Here is a 24,296-nt window from a genome sequence, read left to right as displayed (position 1 = left end):
AATATGTATAAGAACTATAAACTTCATAATAATTATCAATATTACGAATTCCCTTCAAATCAGTATTACAAATGGCCTTAAATTCAGTGTCCAAATGGCTTTCCAATGAGGGTTGATCAAACCACACTGGAATGTCAGGACAGAGGTCAGAGGTCATACAAACCCATAAGGGCACAAGGCGAGACCCAGATGGAGGCAGATGGTTAGACTCCAATATGTTTATTAACAATCCAAAAGTGGTAGGCAAGAGAATGGTCGTGGACAGGCAAAAGGTCAAAACCAGTTCAGAGTTGCAGAGGTACAGAATGGCAGGCCGGCTCGAGGTCAGGACAGGCAGAATGGTGAGGCAGAATGGTCAGGCAGGCGGGAATGGAGTCCAGAAAAACAGGCAAAGGTCAAAACCCGGAGGACTAGTAAAGGAGAATAGAAAAGCAGGAGCACGGGAAAAACACACTGGTTGACTTGAACATACAAGACAAACTGGCACAGAGAGACAGGGATAAATACACCAGGGAAAATCAGCGACACCTGCAAGGGGTTGAGTGAATCACAAGGACAGGTGAAACAGATCAGGGCGTGACACAAACCCTTCAAAGAGGTGTTTCTTACTATATTAGACTAATTCATAAAAAACAGTCAAACATTTCATACATGTCATATCCCAGGTTTTATTTAATTTGATAGTTCACAGGCTAAATCTCACTCACTGCTCTCCCCAAGACCATAGTCTTGTGAAACATTACAAGAGAGACAAGGAAACCCCCATTTTCCTGGGAAAAAAACACAAAACATTTTGTTAGCATTCACTATACTACACCGATTCAGGAACCGAAAAAGTTAACTACAAACACAACCTGATAATAACGATAAGTCAACTACTCCCTCAAAATCATGAATTCTTTGTTTTAATCTACCCCAACATTTATGATATCATAACCATATGAAATGATCCTGGTATCGTTACTAGACCAACGTCCAACAACATACGTAATAGTTGTTTTGCCTTAGATTGTTCCTGTTACTCCTCTAAATGTAATACTTTATTCTGTCGCAAATGTAGTCAATTTCTCAGCGTAAGTAATCAGTGATATTTGATCCCAGGCATTTAATAAAAAGTAGTTTGAGACTTTTGAGACTTGAGTGAGTCCTCCTTAACATACATACTGTAGGGGACTTCCATCTGGCCCGGAAGGAAGAATCCTACTCAAAACACAACAGATAATAGAGTGTTTCATTAAGTGAAATCTACACTTAAAATGAACAATAAACAAACCCATAATCCCGTTGCAGTAATATAATAATTTCAACCTGTTGCATTAATTTAGTAAAAATATAAACCTGTTGTTTAACAAATCTAGAACCTTTAAAAAGTTGGTGGTCTTATCAGCGTAATAGTCAAAACTAACTGTCGCCCACTCTTAGCCATGATGATGAATAGTGTTCAGCCTGTACATGAATGATCTGCCTTCTGTCTGTACTGGGTCTGAAGTTCAAATGTAGGCAGACGATACAGTGATATATGTGCATGCAAAGGGCAAACAACAAGCTGCACAAGAACTCACTACTGTAATGGTCCAGGTTACAAAGTGGCTCAGTGACTCGTGTTTGCATCTCAATGTGAAAAAAACTGTTTGCATGTTCTTCACAAAGAGGGCAACTGATGCTGCTAAGCCAGATGTCTATGTGTCAGGGGAGAAGCTCCAGGTGGTATCCGGTTTTATGTACCTTTTAAGTACCTTGTACTTAAGTACTACTTGATTCCAACTTCTCTTTTAAAAAGCAGGTGAAAAAGTTAACTCAAATAACCAAATTCAACCTAGCTAATTTCCGATATATACGAAATTGTTTGACTACAGAGGTAGCAAAACTGTACTTCAAATCTATGATACTCCCCCACTTAACATACTGCTTGACTAGTTGGGCCCAAGCTTGCTGTACAACATTAAAACCCATTCAGTCTGTCTGCAAACAGGCTCTCAAAGTGCTTGATAGGAACCCCAATAGCCATCATCACTGTTACATCCTCAGAAAGCATGAGTTGGGAAAATCTTCTGCAATACACTGACGTATGTCTTGTATTCAAGATCCTAAATGGCCTGGCTCCCCCTCCACTCAGTACTTTTGTTAAACAGAAAACCCAAATCTATGGCTGCAGATCCACAAGGTCCCTTAAGGAAAAGGATCTTTAGTCAATCGGCTTTCTCTGTGAGAGCTTCCCATGTCTGGAATACCCTGCCATCAGACAAACAACTGTACCACCTATCACACCTTTAAAAATAACATGAAGGCATAGCTAGAGGCCAATCACACTTGTGAAAATAATCCCTAGCTGTGTATTGTCACTTTCCATGTTGTCTGTAGCTGGTGAGGCATGGAAACACTTTGTTGATTTTATGTATTGTTTTGTTGCTTTTTGCGTGCTACAGTGCCTTGCAAAAGTATTCACCACCCTTGGCGTTTTTCCTATTTTGTTGCATTACAACCTGTAATTTAAATATATTTTTATTTGGATTTCATGTAATGGACATACACAAAATAGTCCAAATTGGTGAAGTGAAATGTAAAAAAATTACTTGTTTCAAAAATTAAAAAAATTAATTAAAGGAGAAGTGGTGCGTGCATATGTATTCACTCACCCCCTTTGCTATGAAGCCCCTAAATAAGATCTGGTGAAACCAATTACCTTCAGAAGTCACATAATTAGTTAAAATAAGTCCACCTGTGTGCAATCTAAGTGTCACATGATCTCAGTATATATACACCTGTTCTGAAAAGCCCCAGAGTCTGCAGCACCACTAATCAAGGGGCACCACCAAGCAAGCGGCACCATGAAAACCAAGGAGCTCTCCAAACAGGTCAGGGAAAAAGTTGTGGAGAAGTACAGATCAGGGTTGGGTTATAAAAAAATATCAAAACTTTGAACATCCCACTGAGCACCATTAAATCCATTATTAAAGAATGGAAAGGATATGGCACCACAACAAACCTGCCAAGAGAGGGCCGCCCACCAAAATTCACGGACCAGGCAAGGAGGGCATTAATCAGAGAGGCAACAAAGACACTAAAGATAACCCTGAAAGAGCTGCAAAGCTCCACAGCGGAGATTGGAGTATCTGTCCATAGTACCACTTTAATCCGTACACTCCACAGAGCTGAGCTCAACAGAAGTGTGTCCAGAAAAAAAGCCATTGTTTAAAGAAAAAAAACAAGCAAAAACAGAGATTTGAGACTGGGACGGAGGTTCACCTTCCAGCAGGACAATGACCCTAAGCATACTGCTAAAGCAACACTCAGGTTGTTTAATGGAAAACATTTAAATGTCTTGGAATGGCCTAGTCAAAGCCCAGACCTCAATCCAATTGAGAATCTGTGGTATGACTTAAAGATTGCTATACACCAGCATAACCCATCCAACTTGAAGGAGCTGGAGCAGTTTTGTCTTGAAGAATGGGCAAAGATCCCAGTGGCTAGATGTGCCAATCTTATAGAGACATATCCCAAGAGACTTGCAGCTGTAATTCCTGCAAAAGGTGCCTCTACAAAGAATTGACTTTGGGGGGTGAATAGTTATGCACACTTAAGATTTCTGTTTTTCTTGTGTTTTGTGTGTTTTACAATGAAAAATATTTTGCATCTTCAAAGTGGTAGGCATGTTGTGTAACTCAAATGATACAAACCCCCAAAATATCTATTTTAATTCCAGGTTGTAAGGCAACAAAATAGGAAAAATTCCAAGGAGGTGAATACTTTCGCAAGCCACTGTACGTGTTGCTTGTTCTATGTTGCGCTGCGTGTGCTCACTGCTCCTTGATTGTCTGTATTGTTATTGTAATTGTTTTTAATAACCTGCCCAGGGACTGTGGTTGAAAATTAGCCGGCTGGCTCAAACCGGCACTTTTACTGAAACGTTGATTAATGTGCACTGTCCCTGTAAAAATAAAATAAATAAATTCAAACTGATATCCACTGACCGGACATTGTTCCATGTAATGGAAACAGATTATACTGTTAGAATACATTAACTTCCTGCACAAATTCATTGGTGTTACCGATCTATAAAACCCAGCAACAGTAATCAGAAATGATCACAGAACGTTTCCAATTCAGCTATTCAGACTTCTACTGCAAATGTCCCACTGAATCCCTTACAGCCCGATATAGCCTAGCGAACACGACTCGCTTTCACCAGCTCTTGTGTTGTTACCAGTAGGAAAAAAAACGAAACATAACCCAATCTCAACAACATTCAGCATTTACCTCTATCGTAAGGTTAAAAACAAACTTGGTCTCTTCTCTTTCGGCTTCACGCTTATGAAATGTCCAAGACTTTAAAAGTAACATTTAAATGCACCAAATTTATAAAATACATCAGTCAATCCATAAGATGAAAAAAACATTTCGGTGGGCACAATACTACAGCCATTTACCACCCACAACTTCAATTATAGCCTAGTTTTATCATGCAATACTTAATACCTATGTTTAGTTATCTATCGCTATTACCTATCCGCTATTATTAGAATTCATTCAATTTAGGTAGCTGTTTATTCTTTGATTCAGTTATTTAAATAAGACTCCATACTCAATATGTTATTTCAGAGGACCATTTAGGCAACAGACAACGTATTACATCGAAATCGCCTCGCTGTATATGTTGAATAAATTAACAAACACTGGCGGCCGTATCCGTCCAGGCAAAACATACCAATAGTCGAATTACAATCAGAAACCCAATGTTATAGACCCAATGCTATTGAAAAAACGAAGAAATCCTGCTAATAACCCAATTACAATTGTCTGTAGTCATAACATCTGGCACATAATAATGACACAATTCCCAGAAAATAGCCTCAATTAAAGGTCCAAGTGTTTCTCCGCAGAGATTCTCACATGCGCAACAGGAGCGGTCACCAAGTGAAGATTCACATCCCCATCCCCGTCGCCAAATGTTGTGGTTAATTTCTTTACTATCAAATGAGGAGAGACAAACGTATTACACAAGCCAGAGTTATACTTAAACTAAATCTTTATTCACTTATTAATAAGGGAGCATGTCAATACAACACACACATATAAAGTGAATCAATTGAGTGCTCTATGTTAATGATGGCTGGTCGGCAAATCACCCTCAGTTACAACGGTATTTTATAGCCAAGATATACCCCCTTCAGGCTACATGACAAACAACAGATGTATGGAATGGGTCACAAGGTTAAGATTTGTATGAAAGATACTTATTTGGGTTTGGCCCTGGAGTCATCTCTCCCTGGTACCTTAAAGAACAGAAACATTAACTCATGCTCTGGAATGCGGTATCCCCCAAAGACATCGTAAATCTTCTAGAGGCCCATCCTCAGTAGAACACACACAGATGAGCGTTCCAACAACCCCTTATTCTGTTGAATAAAACAACCATTTGATGCAATTGGAGCATAATCTTGTAATTTCTCCACCGTAGGTTTCAGGGGCTTGTTGTTGGCTCTGGGATCGATTGATATATATTTTGTTATTTCTTTGTCTTTCTTTCTTTCACTCTCTCTCATAATCCTTCCTCTCTTTGGGTTCAGAATCTATACTGAACAAAAATATAAAAGCAAAATGCAACAATTTCAATGATTTTACTGAGTTACTGTTCATATAAGGAAATCAGTCAATTGAAATAAATAAATTAGACCCTAATCTATGGATTCCACATGACTGGGCAGGGGCGCAGCCATGGGTGGGCCTGGGAGGACATAGGCCCACCCACTGGGGAGCCAGAGCCAGCCAATCAGAATTAGTTTTTCCCCGCAAAAGGACTTTTATTGCGGACTTTATTACTCCTCAGTTTCATCAGCTGTCCGTGTGGCTCATCGCAGACCATCCCGCAGGTGAAGAAGCCATATATGGAGGTCCTGTGCTGGCGTTGTTACACGTGGTCTGCGGTTGTGAGGCCGGTTGGACGTACTGCCAGATTCTCTAAAACGACGTTCAGTAAGTGAGGCGGCTCATGGTAAAGAATTAAATCAAATTGTATTTGTCACATGCGCCGAATACAACAGGTGTAGACCGTGAACACAATAAAATAACAATAGCGAGGCTATATACAGGGGATACCGGTACTGAGTCAATGTGCCTTTTATACCTAGACTTTGCACTCCGGTACCACTTTCCGTGCGGTAGCAGAGAAAACAGTCTATGACTTTGGTGACTGGAGTCCATGACAATTTGGACAATTTTGAAATTAACATTAAATTCTCTGGCAACAGCTCTGGTGGACATTCCTGCAGTAAGCATGCCAATTCCACTCTCCCTCAAAACTTGACACATCTGTGGGATTGTGTTGTGTGACAAAACCACACATTTTAGAGGGGCCTTTTATTGTCCCCAGCACAACGTGCACCTGTGTAAGGATTCTGCAGTTTAATCAGCTTCTTGATATGCCACACCTGTTAGGTGAATGGATTATCTGAGCAAAGGAGAAATGCTCCCTAACGTGGATGTTATTGGCCATAGCAAGATCTTGTATTTTCTCTTTCTCTCTCCCTCTGTCTCTCTGTCTTTCGCTCTCTCTCTCTGTCTGTGTCTCTCTCTTCCTCTGTTTCTCTGTCTCTCGCTCTGTCTTTGTATCTCTGTCTTTCTCTCGCTCATCTCTCTCTCCCAGACCGGGCAGTGAGGGCCTGGTGGTGAACGGGTTCCAGGCGCCTGCAGACAAGGCGAGCGCTGCAGAAACCAGGGAGATCAGTAGTAGTGCCATTCATCAAACGCCTGCTTCTCACAGAGCTGTATTTCTCATCTGATGGAAAAGAGAGGGGGCCGCAGGGAGGAGAGAGAGAGAAGAAGGAGAAGGAGAGCGAAAAAGCCATGCAGTCTCTGAACCTAGACGAGAGGGGGGGGGGGGGGATCGAAAGAGAAAGGGAGGGAAACAGAGGATGGAAAAAGAGAGAGAGGTATATAGCGAGAAGGATATAAGGGGTGAGCTGGTGAGAGAGAAATTCGATAAGATAGAGCAAGAAAGGATGAGATTTCAGTCCTGCCAAATCAGTGATGAGTTATGTGTAAAGTGCTTCTGTGGAGCCCTGTGGTGCTGTGCTAGAGCTACAACCATAGCTAAAGGGAACAGAGATCCCTTCTAAAGGCCAGTTACATCAAACCCCACTCATTTAAAAGCTCAGACAGTGCAACTGCTGCTACAGCTGGCTCTAGACACTAATTGGGTACAGAAAAGTAAAGGCTGCCCTGCTGTCAAAATCACATAAGTTGCCCCATAGATACCGATCTAAAATCAGTTAAGAGTTTCTTCCAAATGGTCAAAGTTAGGATTAGGAAGTGTAGCTGATTGTGAATGTGAACTTCTTAAGGATCGGGGTCCCGCTAGCCAGACAACTTCCGGTGAAACTGGAGGGCGCGCAATTCAAATAAATTCTAATAAACATTATGGATTTTAAACATTTAGGTACATATAAGTGTCTTATATTGGCTGAATGCTTAAATTCTTGTTAATCGATGGTGCACTGTGATTTACAGTAGCTATTACAGCAAAAACATGCCATGTGATTGTTTGAGGACAGCTCCCCACATCAAAATATTTTTCCACCGGCACAGGTTTCATACATTCACATATAAAGATGAAATATTCACTTACTTTTTGAAAATCTTCCTCTGATTTGTCATCCAAAGGGTCCCAGCTATAACATGTGTCGTTTTGTTAGATAAAATCCTTCTTTATATCCCGAAAAGTCAGTTTAGTTGGCACCATCGATTTGAGTAATCCGCTTGTTCAACTTGCAGAGAAAGGAATCCGAAAATCTACCCCTAAACTTTGTTTGAAGTATTTATTTATTAATATTTATTTCGCAAATAAGTACGTTCAATAGGAAATCGATTTTAGCAGGTGCGTAATTTCTTCATGGCGCGCGCAAACACGGATTTCCAAGACTGTGTCCTTCTACTAAAACTGCTATTTCTTATTCGTTTTTGAAGTTACAAGCCTGAAACCTTGAACATAGACTTCTGACCACTTGGAATCCATAGGGATTGCAGGGAGCTAATTTACAATATGACCTTTCTCTTGGATTTCTAAGAGGATGGTCTCTCAAAAAATAAAATTCTGGTAGATTTTTCTTTAGGTTTTCTCCTACCATATCTATTGTGTTATATTCTCCGACATTATTTTTAAATTTCTACAAACTTCAAAGCGTATTCTTTCCTATGGTACCAATTATATGCATATCCTGGCTTCAGGGCCTGAGCTACAAGCAGTTTACTTCGGGCACGTCATTCAGGAAGAAATGGAGAAAAAAAGGGCCTATCCCTAAGAAGTTATTAAACGATCACATACCTCAATGTGAGCTAGCATGATAGCCCCATAACCATCCATTCAGACGACTGCCCTATGGCAGATAATAACTGAATAATTGGCACTTAATTTGACATACTATTACCTTCGGAATACCACATCCGGAAGGTTGCCTTCCTTCCCGTCGCTCCTGGAGGGTCGTCCCATCTTTTCTGCTCCCCGCCACGAAAATTGAAATATTGTCATCTCAATTTCATTTTACTTCTGAAAACTAATGATGGATAATGACGATGTTCCATATTTTCCATTGGCTTGGAGAGAAAAGGTCCTTCAAAATCAGGTCAAACTAGGGCTGGAGTTTTCTATATCCTCACTAGGGGCAAATTGGCCCATTTTGGTGCAGCCAGGCTTGAAATTAATTTGAGTGAGATGAGGGGTTGATTTTACTAAGAGGAAATTCATCGCCCTCTCTTTCTTTCCCATTATTTCTTTCTCTTTTTTGAACTCTGTGTCTACAGTACGTGTCTCTGTCTTTCTTTCACTCCCTATTTATTTATTTATCTCTCTCAATCTTTTTCTCTCTCGTTTGTGCAGCTAACTGAGGAGGCTGTAATTGAATCATGTGAGATAAAGATGCAGAACGTAATGGCAGTTTGTGCTTTTGTATTAGATTGGTGCAGTAATGACTCTCCTCTTTCCACTCTTCAGATAACCTAAAAGGGGAAATTGGCATGTTTACCATGTTGGATGTGTCTGTCCGTGTCAGTGTACAGAATGTGCTGTGTGAAATATCTATCTAATGACCCAGGTTTTCCTGCTCATGCTTGTGTTCAGGAATAACTCCCATCCCCCTAGTAATAGAATACAGAGTGTTTTGTATGTTGTGCCAGTTCTTCACTACTTGCTGGCTAAAGTGCATAGCCTTTCCACAAATATTTGATCCTCACCCTCGGCCTGTTCACCAGTTGCGTGTCTACATGGGATTCTAGAGGGCTTACCTCAGTCCCCCAGGCCAGTATAATTATACTCCCCAACCAGTCTACTGGTTAATATAATCACTCTTTCTCTCTCCATCACCAATCAATATATAGTCATTATTACTCTTGTTTGTACAGTGCCCTGTCAGCAGCTGAGCTGAGCTGTGTGTGTGTGTGTGTGTGTGTGTGTGTGTGTGTGTGTGTGTGTGTGTGTGTGTGTGTGTGTGTGTGTGTGTGTGTGTGTGTGTGTGTGTGTGTGTGTGTGTGTGTGTGTGTGTGTGTGTGTGTGTGTGTGTGTGCACGTGTAACTGAACGTGCATATATTCACAAATGTGTGTGTGTGTGTGTATGTATATACACCAGTTGTGTGTGTATACACCAATGTGTGTGTGTGTGTGTGTACACCAGTGTGTGTATGCGTGTATACACCCATGTGTGTCTGTGTGTGTGTGTATACACCAGTGTGTGTGTGTTCTCTCCCCTTATTCGTCATAATTTAATGTAAATTTTAGTGAAACAACTGGATTTGCTGACATGTAAAACAGTGCTTAGCCAAAGTGGAGATAAAGCAGAAGCAGGATCATTATAGATGGATGCATGCATATGCAGGAGGAACGCTGAACTCTGTCAGAACAATCTCCCTCTCTCTCGGTCTCAGTGTGTCAGGTCTCTCATTAGTAAGCTGTCAGAGGAGAGAGAGAAAAGGTCTGTTTGTGGAGGAAGGAGTGTTGGAAGGGTGAGAGAGAGCGTGGAAGAGAGAGGGAGAATCACATGCCCAGGGGACCAACCGGAACCCCAGCAGGCGAGAAAGGTGTCTCTCTGACTTGTTATTCCTTTCCGTCTCACCCTCGCTCTACCTACCACCTCACTTGCCGTCATCATTAATCCAAGTGAGCTCATTTTCATCACTCTTTCTCTCTTTCCCAATGACATGGACGTCGAATAAGGCGGCCCTCCGCACCTCTCTGATTCAGAGGTGTTGGGTTAAATGCAGAAGACACATTTCAGTTGAACGCATTCAGTTGTCCAACTGACTGAGTATCCCCCTTTCCCTTTCCCTTCTCTGTCTCTCTGTATTGCTGTCTCCACTGTCCTCTTTCTCTCCTCCCTCCCCGTCTATCTCTCGCCCTCTCTGTTACTCTAGGAACCAGGCAGACAGTTTACCCCTTCACTCCCTCTGACAGACGAGGCGGAGAAGGTTTCCCCTCCTTCCTCTCATCTCTTTGACTCATCTAGCGCTCCTCTCTTCCTCCTCTGGCTGGAGTTAATGGCTTTAGCATCTCCCTTATCTCAGACACACTGTCATGGCTCAGAGCTGGGATTTACTGGATGTTTGGAGCTGTGTGAGAAACACAGACACTCACACACACTTGAGAGCAGTGAGATACACACATGCATCCGCGCACACACACACACACATAAACATACACACATGCACAGCTGCACACACACACACATGAACATACACGCATGCACGGCTGTACACACACACACACGGCATAAACTAGCACTAATTAGCAGCGTGTCATTTGACTGATTTGTTCCACAACATCCAGTTTCATCACACCCTCCATCAGGGGAGGGAAGACAGCAGAGCAGCAATCAGACACTCAAACCATCCATGTAATCATCTAATCATCTGCTCCAGCCTCCGCCTGCTTATCCCTATAGGGCCTGCGTGTGTGTGTGAGAGAGAGAGAGAGAGAGAACATGCGATACACATGCGCAAGCGTGCACACATACACACACGTCTGGCTGTCTATACATTAAAGCCCTGTATACCAAAGGACTCCCTTAAATGGCCACTCCCCCCCTTCCGTCCTCCCCCCTTCCTTCCTTCCTCCCTCCCTCCCCCTCTGCCTGACCCTGTCCTCTAGTCAGCCAAGGGGACGATATGACAGCCTGCTGACAGGCCTGATGGGAGCCCCTGCTGCTGCTCACACATGCACAGACACAGACACGGTCGCTGACACAAACAGTCACACACACATACACACACACACTCTCTCTCTCGCTCTCATACACATACACACACACCCATGGCTCGTCTCAACACCCCGAGCTGCTGCCACTGTGGTAGGAGACCCTTCACCCTGCACAGACGCTTAGCCAGCTGACAACCTCACACACACACACACACACACCCATATCCATTTCTTCTTTGAGTACAGAGGAAGAGGAGAATAGGCTGCTTTGAGAGAGAGAGAGAGCAACCCCCATCTTAATTCCCATAATGTAGATGTTATCCAAGGTTTTACATGTACTGAGAGATGTTTGACCTCTGTAGACATGGGGGACCTTGGATTCTCACAGAATAATGATCAGCATCAGAGCTCTTCTCTATATTACCCCTATTTGTATCCACCAAAGCCGAACTCACTCCCGTCTTCACATAGGCCTGCTATGTGGTCACAGTGTGCATTCATAGGGGCTTGCTGATTGGACTCCAGCCCAGAGAAAAGGAGGACTGGACTGGACGATTGGGCGCCACTGTGCCCCTGTGTGTCATTGGACATGTGTGTCCTGGCCCTCTGTCATTTCATTTTAAACGAGTGTGTTTGTGTCCCTCGCTTGTCGTAACTCAAACCACATGCCCACCGACTGGTCCGCTCTACACAAACAATCCTGGCAATGCCAGTCGCTCACTGTGCCGTCCTGGAATCAAAATGGGTATGCGTAAGGGGGTCACCCAATTATCACATTTCTAGGGGGGTTTGGGGCGGATAAATTAATCAAATGACTCCCTCGTTTTCCTCTCGTTCCCTCTCTTGCACGATCAAATGACTCCCTCGTTTTCCTCTCGTTCCCTCTCTTGCACGACTCTGACAACGTTAGTCACACAGCAGTGGCGTTGACGGGCTAAACGGCTGCCAAGAAACGAGGGAATAAACCAAGAAAAAAAGCTAGGCTTTCTAAATGAAAAACAAGTATTAAAGTCTGTTGCTCTGTTTTGTGCTAACTGGCTCTAAGTGATGGCTAACAGCGTTGACTGGATTGATTTGGTTTGCATTGGTTCTGAGGGCAGTTAGCGTTAGCGTGATTAGCGCAGCGGCGGCCATTTTGTCTCCAGTTTCCCCCTGGGTAGGTGATTACGGATGGGATATATCGGAGACAGATAGCCATCTTAGGGCTAACAAATGCTTGATTGAAGTCCTCCGGAGCGTAATGAGAAAGGATCACAGCTCTGTAGCCGACAGGAGACGTTTCTCAATTCGCTGTGGATGTGTCATATTATGATATTTATATTATGATATATGATATTCATCATTAACAGTTTGTTCATGTTTGACTGATAATGCAGACGACAGGAAATGGAATCAGAGTGTTATGCAGGATTGATTTGATTCATAAATCATCTAGTTTGATTGAGGCATGCCGCCCTCACACGCTGTCTGCTCTGCTTCCTGTAAATCTCACATTCTGTCTCCCAAATGGCACCCTATTCCCTTTTTAGTGCACTACTTTTGACCCGGGCCCATAGGGCTCTGGTCAAAAGTAGTGCACATTATAGGGAATAGGGTACAATTTGGGATGCACCCCTCTATTTCCTATGCCACTTACTTAGCGTCTGATGTGCTGCGATGTTTTCACCTATTATTTTAATATCGAGGCAATACAACTCAAAGGGAGGGGCAGTCTTTTATTGCCTCAAAAGAACAGGTGCAGATGCTTAGTAACCATAGCCATCACATCTTTTATACATCTTTCCTATTTTCTCAATAAAACTGGAGTTACTGTTCTCTAACCAATCTGGAGGATAGAGTTCACCTTTACCCTCACACAACAAAACAAACAGAAGTTCCACTCTACTGCACAGAGGTGTAGACACACACACACACACACACACACACACACACACACACACACACACACACACACACACACACACACACACACACACACACACACACACACACACACACACACACACACACACACACACACACACACACAACACACAGCCTCCCCCCACACATGAAAGAGCATAACCACACATTACGCTCAACAAAGTGTACCCCACTACACACAGACGCTGCTATGGGACTCAGTACCACCAGCCTTATATAATGTATTATTAAAGCTTAAAGCTTATGCTCTTTCATGTCTTAATACTTTATACAGTAAAAGCCTCCCTTAGAGATTGCCACTGTCTTCCATTAGGCTCATACTCCGACAAAATGTTGGTTTATTTTTATACATACAGTACATGCAGTACTGCAGACATGTTGTGTTTAACTGTCAGGTACAGTAAAGAACAGTACTTTAGTTTTTCTTTGCTTGTTATGTGAAATAGGCTACACGGGAGTGTGAGCGATGTGAAGGACAGAGAGTTGGGGGATACGTTGGTTGGATGGGAGGGCGATTCTTAAAGGGGGAAGGGCTCAATCCTGCCATTCAGGGCCGGACAGATGAGTGTGGGTGAAGAGGTGGAGGAGGGAGACAGTCGCAGCTCATCTTGTCTACGTTGAAACCTCCTTCAGGAATCCCATCAAATTGCAGAGGCATACACACACACACACACCACACACACACACACACACACACCACACACCACACACCACACACACACACACACACACACACACACACGTCAGCCACCCTTATCTCAAGGATGAGAGTCAGACTTACAGTATTAGACTCACATCCTCTCCTCTTCCTAACAAGCGCTCTCAGAACTATATCTACTGCATAACAGGGCCTGGAGATAGTAGGATATAGACAGCAGATCAGCATCCTGTCTCACTCTATACAAATGACCCTCTCCTCCCAGCACATGACATGCTGTTAGGACTGTGCGTTGCGCAAGAGGCTTGTTAAAGCCTTCAGTGTTTATAGTATATTCAACAGTGGTGTCTTTGAGTCTGTAGGGAAATAGATGAGCTAGCCAGAGGAACATGTTGTGTCTGTATCGTGCGTGTGTGTGTTTCGGTAATACGTGTGTGTGTCTCTCTCTAGGGTGTGTGTGTGTGTGTGTGTGTGTGTGTGTGTGTGTGTGTGTGTGTGTGTGTGTGTGTGTGTGTGTGTGTGTGTGTGTGTGTGTGTGTGTGTGTGTGTGTGTGTGTGTGTGTGTGTGTGTGTGTGTGTGTGTGTGTGTGTGTAGTGTTCGCTGTCTGAGCTCCAAAACACACTAGCATGGAGACACACTCTCTCTCCGTTTCTCTCTTTCATGCTTCGTGATTGTTACTTACAATTAGTTTGTGTTTTATTTGCTCGTATCACAGTATGCGGTCATTCATATCAACTTCTTTTTCCAAAGGCACTTATTGTAAGTCCCCCCGGGATAAGAGGGTCTGCTCAATCAAATCTAAAACATAAGCGTGTTCTGTAGAGAGAGGAAATGGACTGTAGCCCACCTCCATCACCATGTCCATTAGCCTTGTGTCTCCATCTGTCACGCTGGGCCAGCACACACACACACACACACACTCACCCAGACCACTCACAGGTCAGCTATCCAATAGGGACTCGGTTGGCACGGTAAGTCCGAGGTTTTAGCCAATCGATGCGAATGAAAATGGATTCAAGTGACGGGAGTGATAGCAGACACAGCCCTGTTGTCTCAGGAGTGGTCTCTACTTCCTCCTCTTCTAGTAGGAGGAAATGGATACAGTGGAAATTGACGAGGGAAAATACATGAGAAGCATGGGAGATTCCTTCCGCCCAGTGGAGTAGAGCAGAAATCAGTGAAGGCCAGAGTTTAGGGTTGCGGTAGATTCCTTTCATTTTTAGCTGGTAAGGAGTTTGGAATGTTGTGGGGGAATCAATGGGACACACACACTGACACACAGAAGTAGACCACACACACACACACACTGACACACAGAAGTAGACCGCACACGCACACACACACACACACACTGACACACAGACGTAGACCGCACACACACACACACACTGACACACAGAAGGAGACCGCACACACACACGCACACACACACACTGACACAGAAGTAGACTGCACACACACACACACACACACACACTGACACACAGACACACACATTCTCTCTCTCACAGGCTCCAGCTATCTCTCCCTCTTCCTTAATAATGCAAAAACAAAACCCTCAACTGGCAGGGAGTCTCTCTGCGTCTCTCTCTCTCTGACACACACTCCTCTTTCGTCCTCTCCCTCGCTCCTCTCATCTCTGAAACGGACACATGTCTCCCTCTATGACAAACACTCCTCTTTCGTCCTCTCCCTCGCTCCTCTCATCTCTGAAACGGACACATGTCTCCCTCTATGACACACACTCCTCTTTCGTCCTCTCCCTCGCTCCTCTCATCTCTGAAACGGACACATGTCTCCCTCTATGACACACACTCCTCTTTCGTCCTCTCCCTCGCTCCTCTCATCTCTGAAACGGACACGTCTCCCTCTGACACAAACTCCTCTTTCGTCCTCTCATCTCTGAAACGGACACATTTCTCCCTCTCTGACACAAACTCCTCTTTCGTCCTCTCCCTCGCTCCTCTCATCTCTGAAACGGACACATTTCTCCCTCTCTGACACAAACTCCTCTTTCGTCCTCTCCCTCCCTCCTCTCATCTCTGAAACGGACACATGTCTCCCTCTCTGACACAAACTCCTCTTTCGTCCTCTCCCTCCCTCCTCTCATCTCTGAAACGGACACATGTCTCCCTCTCTGACACAAACTCCTCTTTCGTCCTCTCCCTCCCTCCTCTCATCTCTGAAACGGACACATTTCTCCCTCTGACACACACTCGTCTTTCGTCCTCTCCCTCGCTCCTCTCATCTCTGAAACGGACACATTTCTCCCTCTCTGACACAAACTCCTCTTTCGTCCTCTCCCTCGCTCCTCTCATCTCTGAAACGGACACATGTCTCCCTCTCTGACACACACTCCTCTTTCGTCCTCTCCCTCGCTCCTCTCATCTCTGAAACGGACACATTTCTCCCTCTCTGACACAAACTCCTCTTTCATCATCTCCCTCGCTCCTATCATCTCTGAAACGGACACATGTCTCCGCGGTCGGTGCCCCTTTGACCGTTTCATGTGTAGATCTCCCTCTTTTTGGGATGCTGTTGCCCGCTCACTGTTCTGGCCATCTGCTACTCATACAGTTTGGATCACACTACTGAACGGTGCTTCACCCTCGTCATCAACGCAGCGTTGTCGTTTGATCGAGCTGATCGATTGATGTTTCGTTGTGTTTCTCTAAGGCTCTCGGGGGCTTGGAAGTGGCTTCAACGTTTCTCAAGTCATCGTACGATAATGAGATAGATGGTGGTTTATTCAAAGTGACTTATAGTGAATGCAGTACAGGACCGAAGGTGTTTTGACCTGACCAGGATCGACTTTTGACCGTACAGTCCAAGGCACAGTGTTTCCTGGTCAGGGTTGTGGTGACCTGGTCAGGGTCATGTGGTCGTTGAAAACTCCTGGTCCTGAGTATACAACAGGTCCCCACGCAGACATCAAGCAGCGCAGCAGGTAGAATTGCCGTTAAAGCTGGTTCCAATACCCGAGCTGACAAGGTGGAAAATTGGTCGATGTGCCCTTGAGCAAGGCACTTCACCCTAATTTTCTCCAGGGGCGCCGTACTACTATGGCTGACCCTGTAAATCAACACTTTTCACTGCACCGTTCCGGTGTATGTGACAATAACACATTTAAATCTCATAACCGTCTCCAGCCAACTGATCCTTGGAAACCATAGTTAATGTAACCTCTGCTCTGTCTGTGTGCTGTGTGGTTGAATCATACAGTAGTTAAGGTAACCTCTGGTCTGTGTGTTTGAACCATACAGTAGTTAATATAACCTCTGCTCTGTGTGGTTGAACCATACAGTAGTTAAGGTAACCTCTGGTCTGTGTGTTTGAACCATACAGTAGTTAATATAACCTCTGCTCTATGTGGTTGAACCATACAGTAGTTAAGGTAACCTCTGGTCTGTGGTTGAACCATACAGTAGTTAAGGTAACCTCTGGTCTGTGGTTGAACCATACAGTAGTTAAGGTAACCTCTGGTCTGTGGTTGAACCATACTGTAGTTAAGGTAACCTCTAGTCTGTGTGGTTGAACCATACAGTAGTTAAGGTAACCTCTGGTCTGTGTGGTTGAACCATACAGTAGTTAATATAACCTCTGCTCTATGTGGTTGAACCATACAGTAGTTAAGGTAACCTCTGGTCTGTGGTTGAACCATACAGTAGTTAAGGTAACCTCTGGTCTGTGTGGTTGAACCATACAGTAGTTAAGGTAACCTCTGGTCTGTGGTTGAACCATACTGTAGTTAAGGTAACCTCTAGTCTGTGTGGTTGAACCATACAGTAGTTAAGGTAACCTCTGGTCTGTGTGGTTGAACCATACAGTAGTTAAGGTAACCTCTGGTCTGTGTGGTTGAACCATACAGTAGTTAAGGTAACCTCTGCTCTGTGTGGTTGAACCATACCGTAATTAAGGTAACCTCTGGTCTGTGTGGTTGAAACATACAGTAGTTAAGGTAACCTCTGGTCTGTGTGGTTGAACCATACAGTAGTTAAGGTAACCTCTGGTCTGTGTGGTTGAAACATACAGTAGTTAAGGTAACCTCTGGTCTGTGTGGTTGAACCATACAGTAGTTAAGGTAACCTCTGCTCTGTGTGGTTGAACCATACAGTAGTTAAGGTAACCTCTGGTTTTTGTGTTTGAACCATACAGTAGTTACGGTAACCTCTGGTCTGTGTGGTTGAACCATACAGTAGTTAAGGTAACCTCTGGTCTGTGGTTGAACCATACAGTAGGTAAGGTAACCTCTGCTCTGTGTGTTTGAACCATACAGTAGTTAAGGTAACATCTGCTCTGTGTGGTTGAACCATACAGTAGTTAATGTAACCTCTGCTCTGTGTGGTAGAACCATACAGTAGTTAAGGTAACCTCTGCTCTGTGTGTTTGAACCATACAGTAGTTAAGGTAACCTCTGCTCTGTGGTTGAACCATACAGTAGTTAATGTAACCTCTGCTCTGTGTGTTTGAACCATACAGTAGTTAATATAACCTCGGCTCTGTGTGTTTGAACCATACAGTAGTTAAGGTAACCTCTGGTCTGTGGTTGAACCATACAGTAGTTAAGGTAACCTCTGCTCTGTGGTTGAACCATACAGTAGTTAAGGTAACCTCTGCTCTGTGTGTTTGAACCATACAGTAGTTCATGTAACCTCTGGTCTGTGTGGTTGAACCATACAGTAGTTAATGCAACCTCTGGTGTGTGTGGTTGAACCATACAGTAGTTAATGCAACCTCTGCTCTGTGTGTTTCTGTCTCATAGATTTCTCGGGGTGCCCCCAGGCAGAGGGAGCTGCCCCCTGACAGGACCTCTGCCCTTTGACCTCATCTACACAGACTACCACGGCATGCAGCAGATGAAGCAGCACATGGGGCTCTCGCTCAAGAGACACAAGTATGTGTGTGTGTGTGTGTGTGTGTGTGTGTGTGTGTGTGTGTGTGTGTGTGTGTGTGTGTGTGTGTGTGTGTGTGTGTGTGTGTGTGTGTGTGTGTGTGTGTGTGTGTGTGTGTGTGTGTGTGTGTGTGTGTGTGTGTGTGTGTATAATATACAGGTGTCAGTGTGATGTCATAGCTGAGGTTTACGGCCTGTGTTTATGAGTCCATTAGGGCTGCTTGTTAGGTGCACTGCCACTGACGTGTCTCTCTGCTCATAACTCACAGTTAGTTAATCCCCTATAGGTCAGTAAAACATCCCTCAGTCTCCGGCCAGACTGTCAGTCCTGTCTAATCCTATGATGGAAGGGGAGGGGGAGGCATCAATACAAAAGGACAGCACCACAGCAGTAACAATACACACTCTCTCCATCCACTGAGAATTACATGACAGGTCTTCCTTTTGAAGTCCACACACGCGTGCATGAATTCAGAGAAAAACAAACGCACACATGGACAACAACAAAAACACATACATTTTCTTACATCTTAACTGCATCGTTGAGAAAGGGCTCATAAGTAACTATTTCACGGTAAAGTCTACCCTTGTGTTCGACGCATGTGACAAATAACTGGATTTGATTTGACACATGTTTAGAGGCAGACCCATACACACACACACACACACGTTCAGTGCCGTCTATCTGACACACACACCATCGGCAGACTTTTCTGCTCGGCAACAAACAGCACCAACTAGAACGCATACAGCACAAGGCTCATACCAGCTCATCTTCTATATACAGTATGCACCAGGCCAGCTGTCAACAGCTTATTATTGCTGTTGTACTGGTTGGGTTCTGCGTTGAGGTTAACTATCGATCGCAGGGAGGTGCTGAGAGAACGAGGGAGCGAGGTAGAGGGGAAGAAAGATAGACGGAGAGGGAGAGAGGCCAAATGGAAGAGTTGCAGGCCTCTTGACTCAAACCGACACCAGATAACAGCCGATGCCCTCGCCATGTATTTTTTAAATCCAATTATGAATGAGGGGTGAGAAAGTTTTGGTATGCGTGCGTGTGTGTATGCATTTTGGCATGAGGTAAGAGTATGAGAAGTGGGCCCGGTGCTCTGGTTAAATTATCCCTATCCCAGCAGCTCTCTCTCTCTCTGTGTGTACGTTCGTGTGTGTGTTTGAGCGCAAGAGCATGGTAAGTGAACCCTGAAATATCCACCCAGCAGACTCTCTCTCTCTGTGTGTGTGTGTGTGTGTGTGTGTGTGTGTGTGTGTGTGTGTGTGTGTGTGTGTGTGTGTGTGTGTGTGTGTGTGTGTGTGTGTGTGTGTGTGTGTGTGTGTGTGTGTGTGTGTGTGTGTGTGTGTGCGTGTTTAATTATACTTATAGGAATAGTAAACAAATAAGTTGGTCAAACGCTATCTCTAGAGGGTTTAGGGTTAAGGTAAGAATTAGTGTTAGAATGAGGCTCAGGGTTTAGGAGCTAGCGTTAAGTTTTGGGTTAAGGTTAGGTTTTGGGGTTAAGTTTAGGGTCAGGGTTAAAGTAAAGGTAAAGGTTCGGGAAAATAGGATTTTGAAATGGATTGAATTATGTGTCCCCACAAGGTTAGTTGTACAAGACTGTGTGTATGCGCGTGTGTGTGTGTGTATCACGTTTCAGGGAAGACCCAGATGCAGACAGTGTCGAAGTAACAAAGGTTTATTACTAGAACAGAGGGCAGGCAAACGACAGGTCAAGTGCAGGCAGAGGTCAGTGATCCAGATCAGTAAACCAGATCAGAGTCCAAAAGGTACAGAACGGCAGGGAGGCTCAGGGCAGGCAGAATGGTCAAAACCGGGAAAACTAGAAAACAGGAACTAGAAACAGACAGGAGCAAAGGGGAAACCGCTGGTCGGCTTGACGAACAAAACAAACTGGCAACAGACAAACAGAGAACACAGGTATAAATACACAGGGAAATGATGAGGGGAGATGGGTGACACCTGGAGGGGGGTGGAGACAGGCACAAAGACAGGTGAAACAGATCAGGGTGTGATGGTGTGTGTGTGTGTGTGTGTGTTTGTGACCAAACAACTTTGTCCGACTGGTCGTAATAGTTTGCTGAGGTCAGCAGCTCTCCCAGACAGTGAGTGGCTCAACAGTTATGGAGTCGTGTTGATTTCTGCCTAGGCAAAGCAGCACATGTCAGTCTCTCCCGATCAATCAAGGGTTTGTGGTGAATAAATCAACTACTTTTTCCGAGTACGGCGTGATTTGAGGTTTCGAAACGTAATTAATATCCGAACTTTTTGAAAAGTAAGCCCTAAACATATTCAGATGTAGCCATGGTAAACAACCTTCTGTATTATTATTTAATGAGCGAGCTCACATAATAAATCTCTCTGCAACACACAGGGAATTGGTGTCACTATGAAACGTACGACCCGCTCATTATACGATACATTACATGTAGAAAGGCTCAGTATTTATTTGTAAGAAGAACAAACTCCAGCGCTTTCTTCCGCACGGTACATCATCTTAGAAAGCTTTTATACTGCAAACATGAATAACTTATCAGTCGAGTCCACACCTTATTGGAGCCTCATACGCTTAAAGGATGAAGTAGCCTTTAGACACTGGATTTCCCCCTCTACTTTAACCCCAGATGTAGTGCTTTACCCACAGAGGATTTGTGGACAAGAATGAGATACGAGCCTTTTATCGGCCCTATCAACTGAAAGGCATATCATTAATCAAGTGCAGAGCTCCTGGGCCCTTCAGTCTCTGTTTAATTACTTTAGTTTGATGTTGCTCCCAACGTCCAGATGCATTAATAATGCCTGGCCAGCCAATACGCTAGTTTCCTAGGGAGGGGGAGGTGTGTGTGTGTGTGTGTGTGTGTGTGTGTGTGTGTGTGTGTGTGTGTGTGTGTGTGTGTGTGTGTGTGTGCGTGTGCGTGTGCGTGTGCGTGTGTGCGCGCGCGTGCGTGCGTTCAGGGGAGGAACAAGAGGATGGGGAGTCAATGATAAGAAGAGGGCAGAGGTCTGGTAAAAGATGCTGAAAGCTGATATTGTGCGGCTTTAAATCACACCTCGCAACTGATAATGGGGGATACACTATTGATCCCTATGTACGTGTAGCACAAGGGGATGTGTGAAACTTACTCCTCAGCCTGAAGGGGAGGGCGGCCTCCTGAAGGGTCTTGTGCTAGCAAGGCAGAGGTCCTGAGTTCGCGCCAGGTATGGATCGAATCGGGAGGAAGTGGTACTCGCTAAGCATGCAGTGTGACGTCCTTTACATACGCATGGTGAATGTACTGCTCTGATAGAGCACAGCTGGAAGAGGACTGCGAGGGCATACATACAGTACACATGTGCGCACACACACACAGAAAATGTTACGTAAGCACATACACTTACTCAGCAACCCAGGCCATTTCTCACCTCATGAACGGCTACTGGGAGCACTGATCACAGTATTTACAAGCCACAGTTACCTTTTCCCCCTTTTTGAACAAGATAGCATAATGTACACTGAGTGGACAAAACATTAGGAACACCTTTCATAATATTGAGTTGCACCTCTTTTGCCCTCAGAACAGCCTCAATTCATCAAGGCATAGACTCTACAAGGCGTTTAAAGTATTCCGCAGGGATGCTGGCCCATGTTGGCTCCAATGCTTCTCACATTTGTGTCAAGTTGGCTGGATGTCCTTTGGGTGGTGGACCCTTCTCGATACAAGCGTTGCAGTTCTTGACACACTCAAACGGGTGCACCTGGCACCTACTACTACTGTATACCATGTTCAAAAGCATTTCAATTGTGTGTCTTGCCTATTCACTTTCTGAATGGCACACATACACAATCCATGCCTCAATTGTCTCAAGGCTTAAAAATGCTTTTTAAGCTGTCTCCTCCCCTTTATCTACACTGATTGAAGTGGATTTAATAAGTGAGAACAGTAAGCGACCATAGCTTTCACCTGGATCCACCTGGCCAGTCTACTGTATGTCATGGAAAGAACAGGTGTTCCTAATGTTTTGTATGCTCAGTGTATATCAGTTAATATTTATCTATATCAGTGGTTTGTGATGTAGAACACACATCAAATCAAATCAAATGTTATTTGTCACATACACATGGTTAGCAGATGATAATGCGGGTGTAGCGAAATGCTTGTGCTTCTAGTTCCGACAATGCAGTAATAACCAACGAGTAATCTAACCTAACAATTCCACAACTACTACCTTATACACACAAGTGTAAAGGGATAAAGAATATGTACATAAAGATATATGATTGAGTGATGGTACAGAACGACATAGGCAAGATGCAGTAGATGGTATAGAGTACAGTATATACATATGAGATGATTAATGTAGGGTATATAAACATAAAGTGGCATAGTTTAAAGTGGCTAGTGATACATGTATTACATAAAGATGGCAAGATGCAGTAGATAATATAGAGTACAGTATATACAGTGGTTTGTGATGTAGAACACATATATATCTATATCAGTGGTTTGTGATGTAGAACACATATTTATCTATATCAGTGGTTTGTGATGTAGAACACATATTTATCTGCACTATTTCAGTGGTTTAAACCTCAACGGGAACAGTGGTGGGTGACAGCCTCCCACCACTGTTCCCTAGGGACCGTTCCCGCTCCAAGCAACAATTTAACCAACATTAGTCCCCACTCTGATCCTCTGCTAGATATGCTACCAGATATTCCACTCAGTAACTTCAAAGCCATTTCCCTCCTTCTTTTCATCCCTTCATACCTCCTTCCCTCCATCCCACCATCCCTTCACACGTCCAGGGTAATGTTGTCTGTTGGCAGAAGTTCCCCGTTTTTGAGACGATGAGGGAGAAAGGGAGGGAGGGATGGAGAGAGTGAGGGAGGGAGGGATAAAGGGAGGGAGGGATGGAGAGAGGGAGGGAGGGATGAGAGAGAGAGAGGTCGGGATGGAGAAAGGGAGGGATAGCGAAAGGGAGGGAGGGAGTGAGGCAGAACTGAAAGTTAAATCTCTCATCAATGTTTCATGACACTGCTCTGAAAGCGGCCCCCTTGACTTACAGCTGCTCAAAGAAGCATGGCGTTTTTTTTAGACGCTCCCGTGCAGATGAGATGTCGTCCCTTTCCCTCCCTTCGAGATATATCGCTGTCGATCTAATGCCCTGTGCTCATTTGCAGAGTCTTTCGGTGAAAAACATACCGAAATATCTGCATCACCTTGTGCAGTATGGTAAAGATATTATGCCTACAGTGAGACGTGTATCAATCCTGTTCGCATGCTTGAAAATAGCCAATTAGCATCACAACAATGCCTTGAATGCACACACAGTAAACACACACTAGACACTGCATCTCCGAATATAGGCCTAGCAATCTTTGCTGTCGTGTTGACGCAATAACAACACATGAATAACGTCAGAACAACGTTGCAAAACAATACCCAGTGATTACATGGTGTGAGTCACTGCGGCGTTAAACGGTGCCCACGGTGCAGGCTGTTGTATTTAATGCAGTGAATATTATTTACTTTGAAATGGAGCCAGTGAATCTGGAACACAGTGTTAGAAGGGGAAGTTACACACATCTACGCACTCACTCACACACACGCGCGCGCCGCTGCTAAATCGTGGTCACCGCTGAAAGAAAA

General features: G+C 44.2%; 1 protein-coding gene across 1 annotated transcript in view; it reads left to right on the top strand.

The window, feature by feature from the left end:
* The window catches only part of LOC129839993 (alpha-1,6-mannosylglycoprotein 6-beta-N-acetylglucosaminyltransferase B-like), a gene marked incomplete in the record, with an annotated part of 157,148 nt that overhangs the window by 96,501 nt on the left and 36,351 nt on the right, over nt 1-24,296 (top strand). The window contains 1 exon segment of the mRNA XM_055907761.1: nt 18,525-18,656. Within this exon segment, the coding sequence (XP_055763736.1) occupies nt 18,525-18,656 (132 nt within the window).

This window comes from Salvelinus fontinalis, chromosome 40, assembly GCF_029448725.1.
Source record: "Salvelinus fontinalis isolate EN_2023a chromosome 40, ASM2944872v1, whole genome shotgun sequence".
NCBI lineage: Eukaryota > Metazoa > Chordata > Actinopteri > Salmoniformes > Salmonidae > Salvelinus > Salvelinus fontinalis.
The sequence above is the reverse complement of the archived record's forward strand: the minus strand, read 5'-3'. Positions and strand labels throughout refer to the sequence as shown.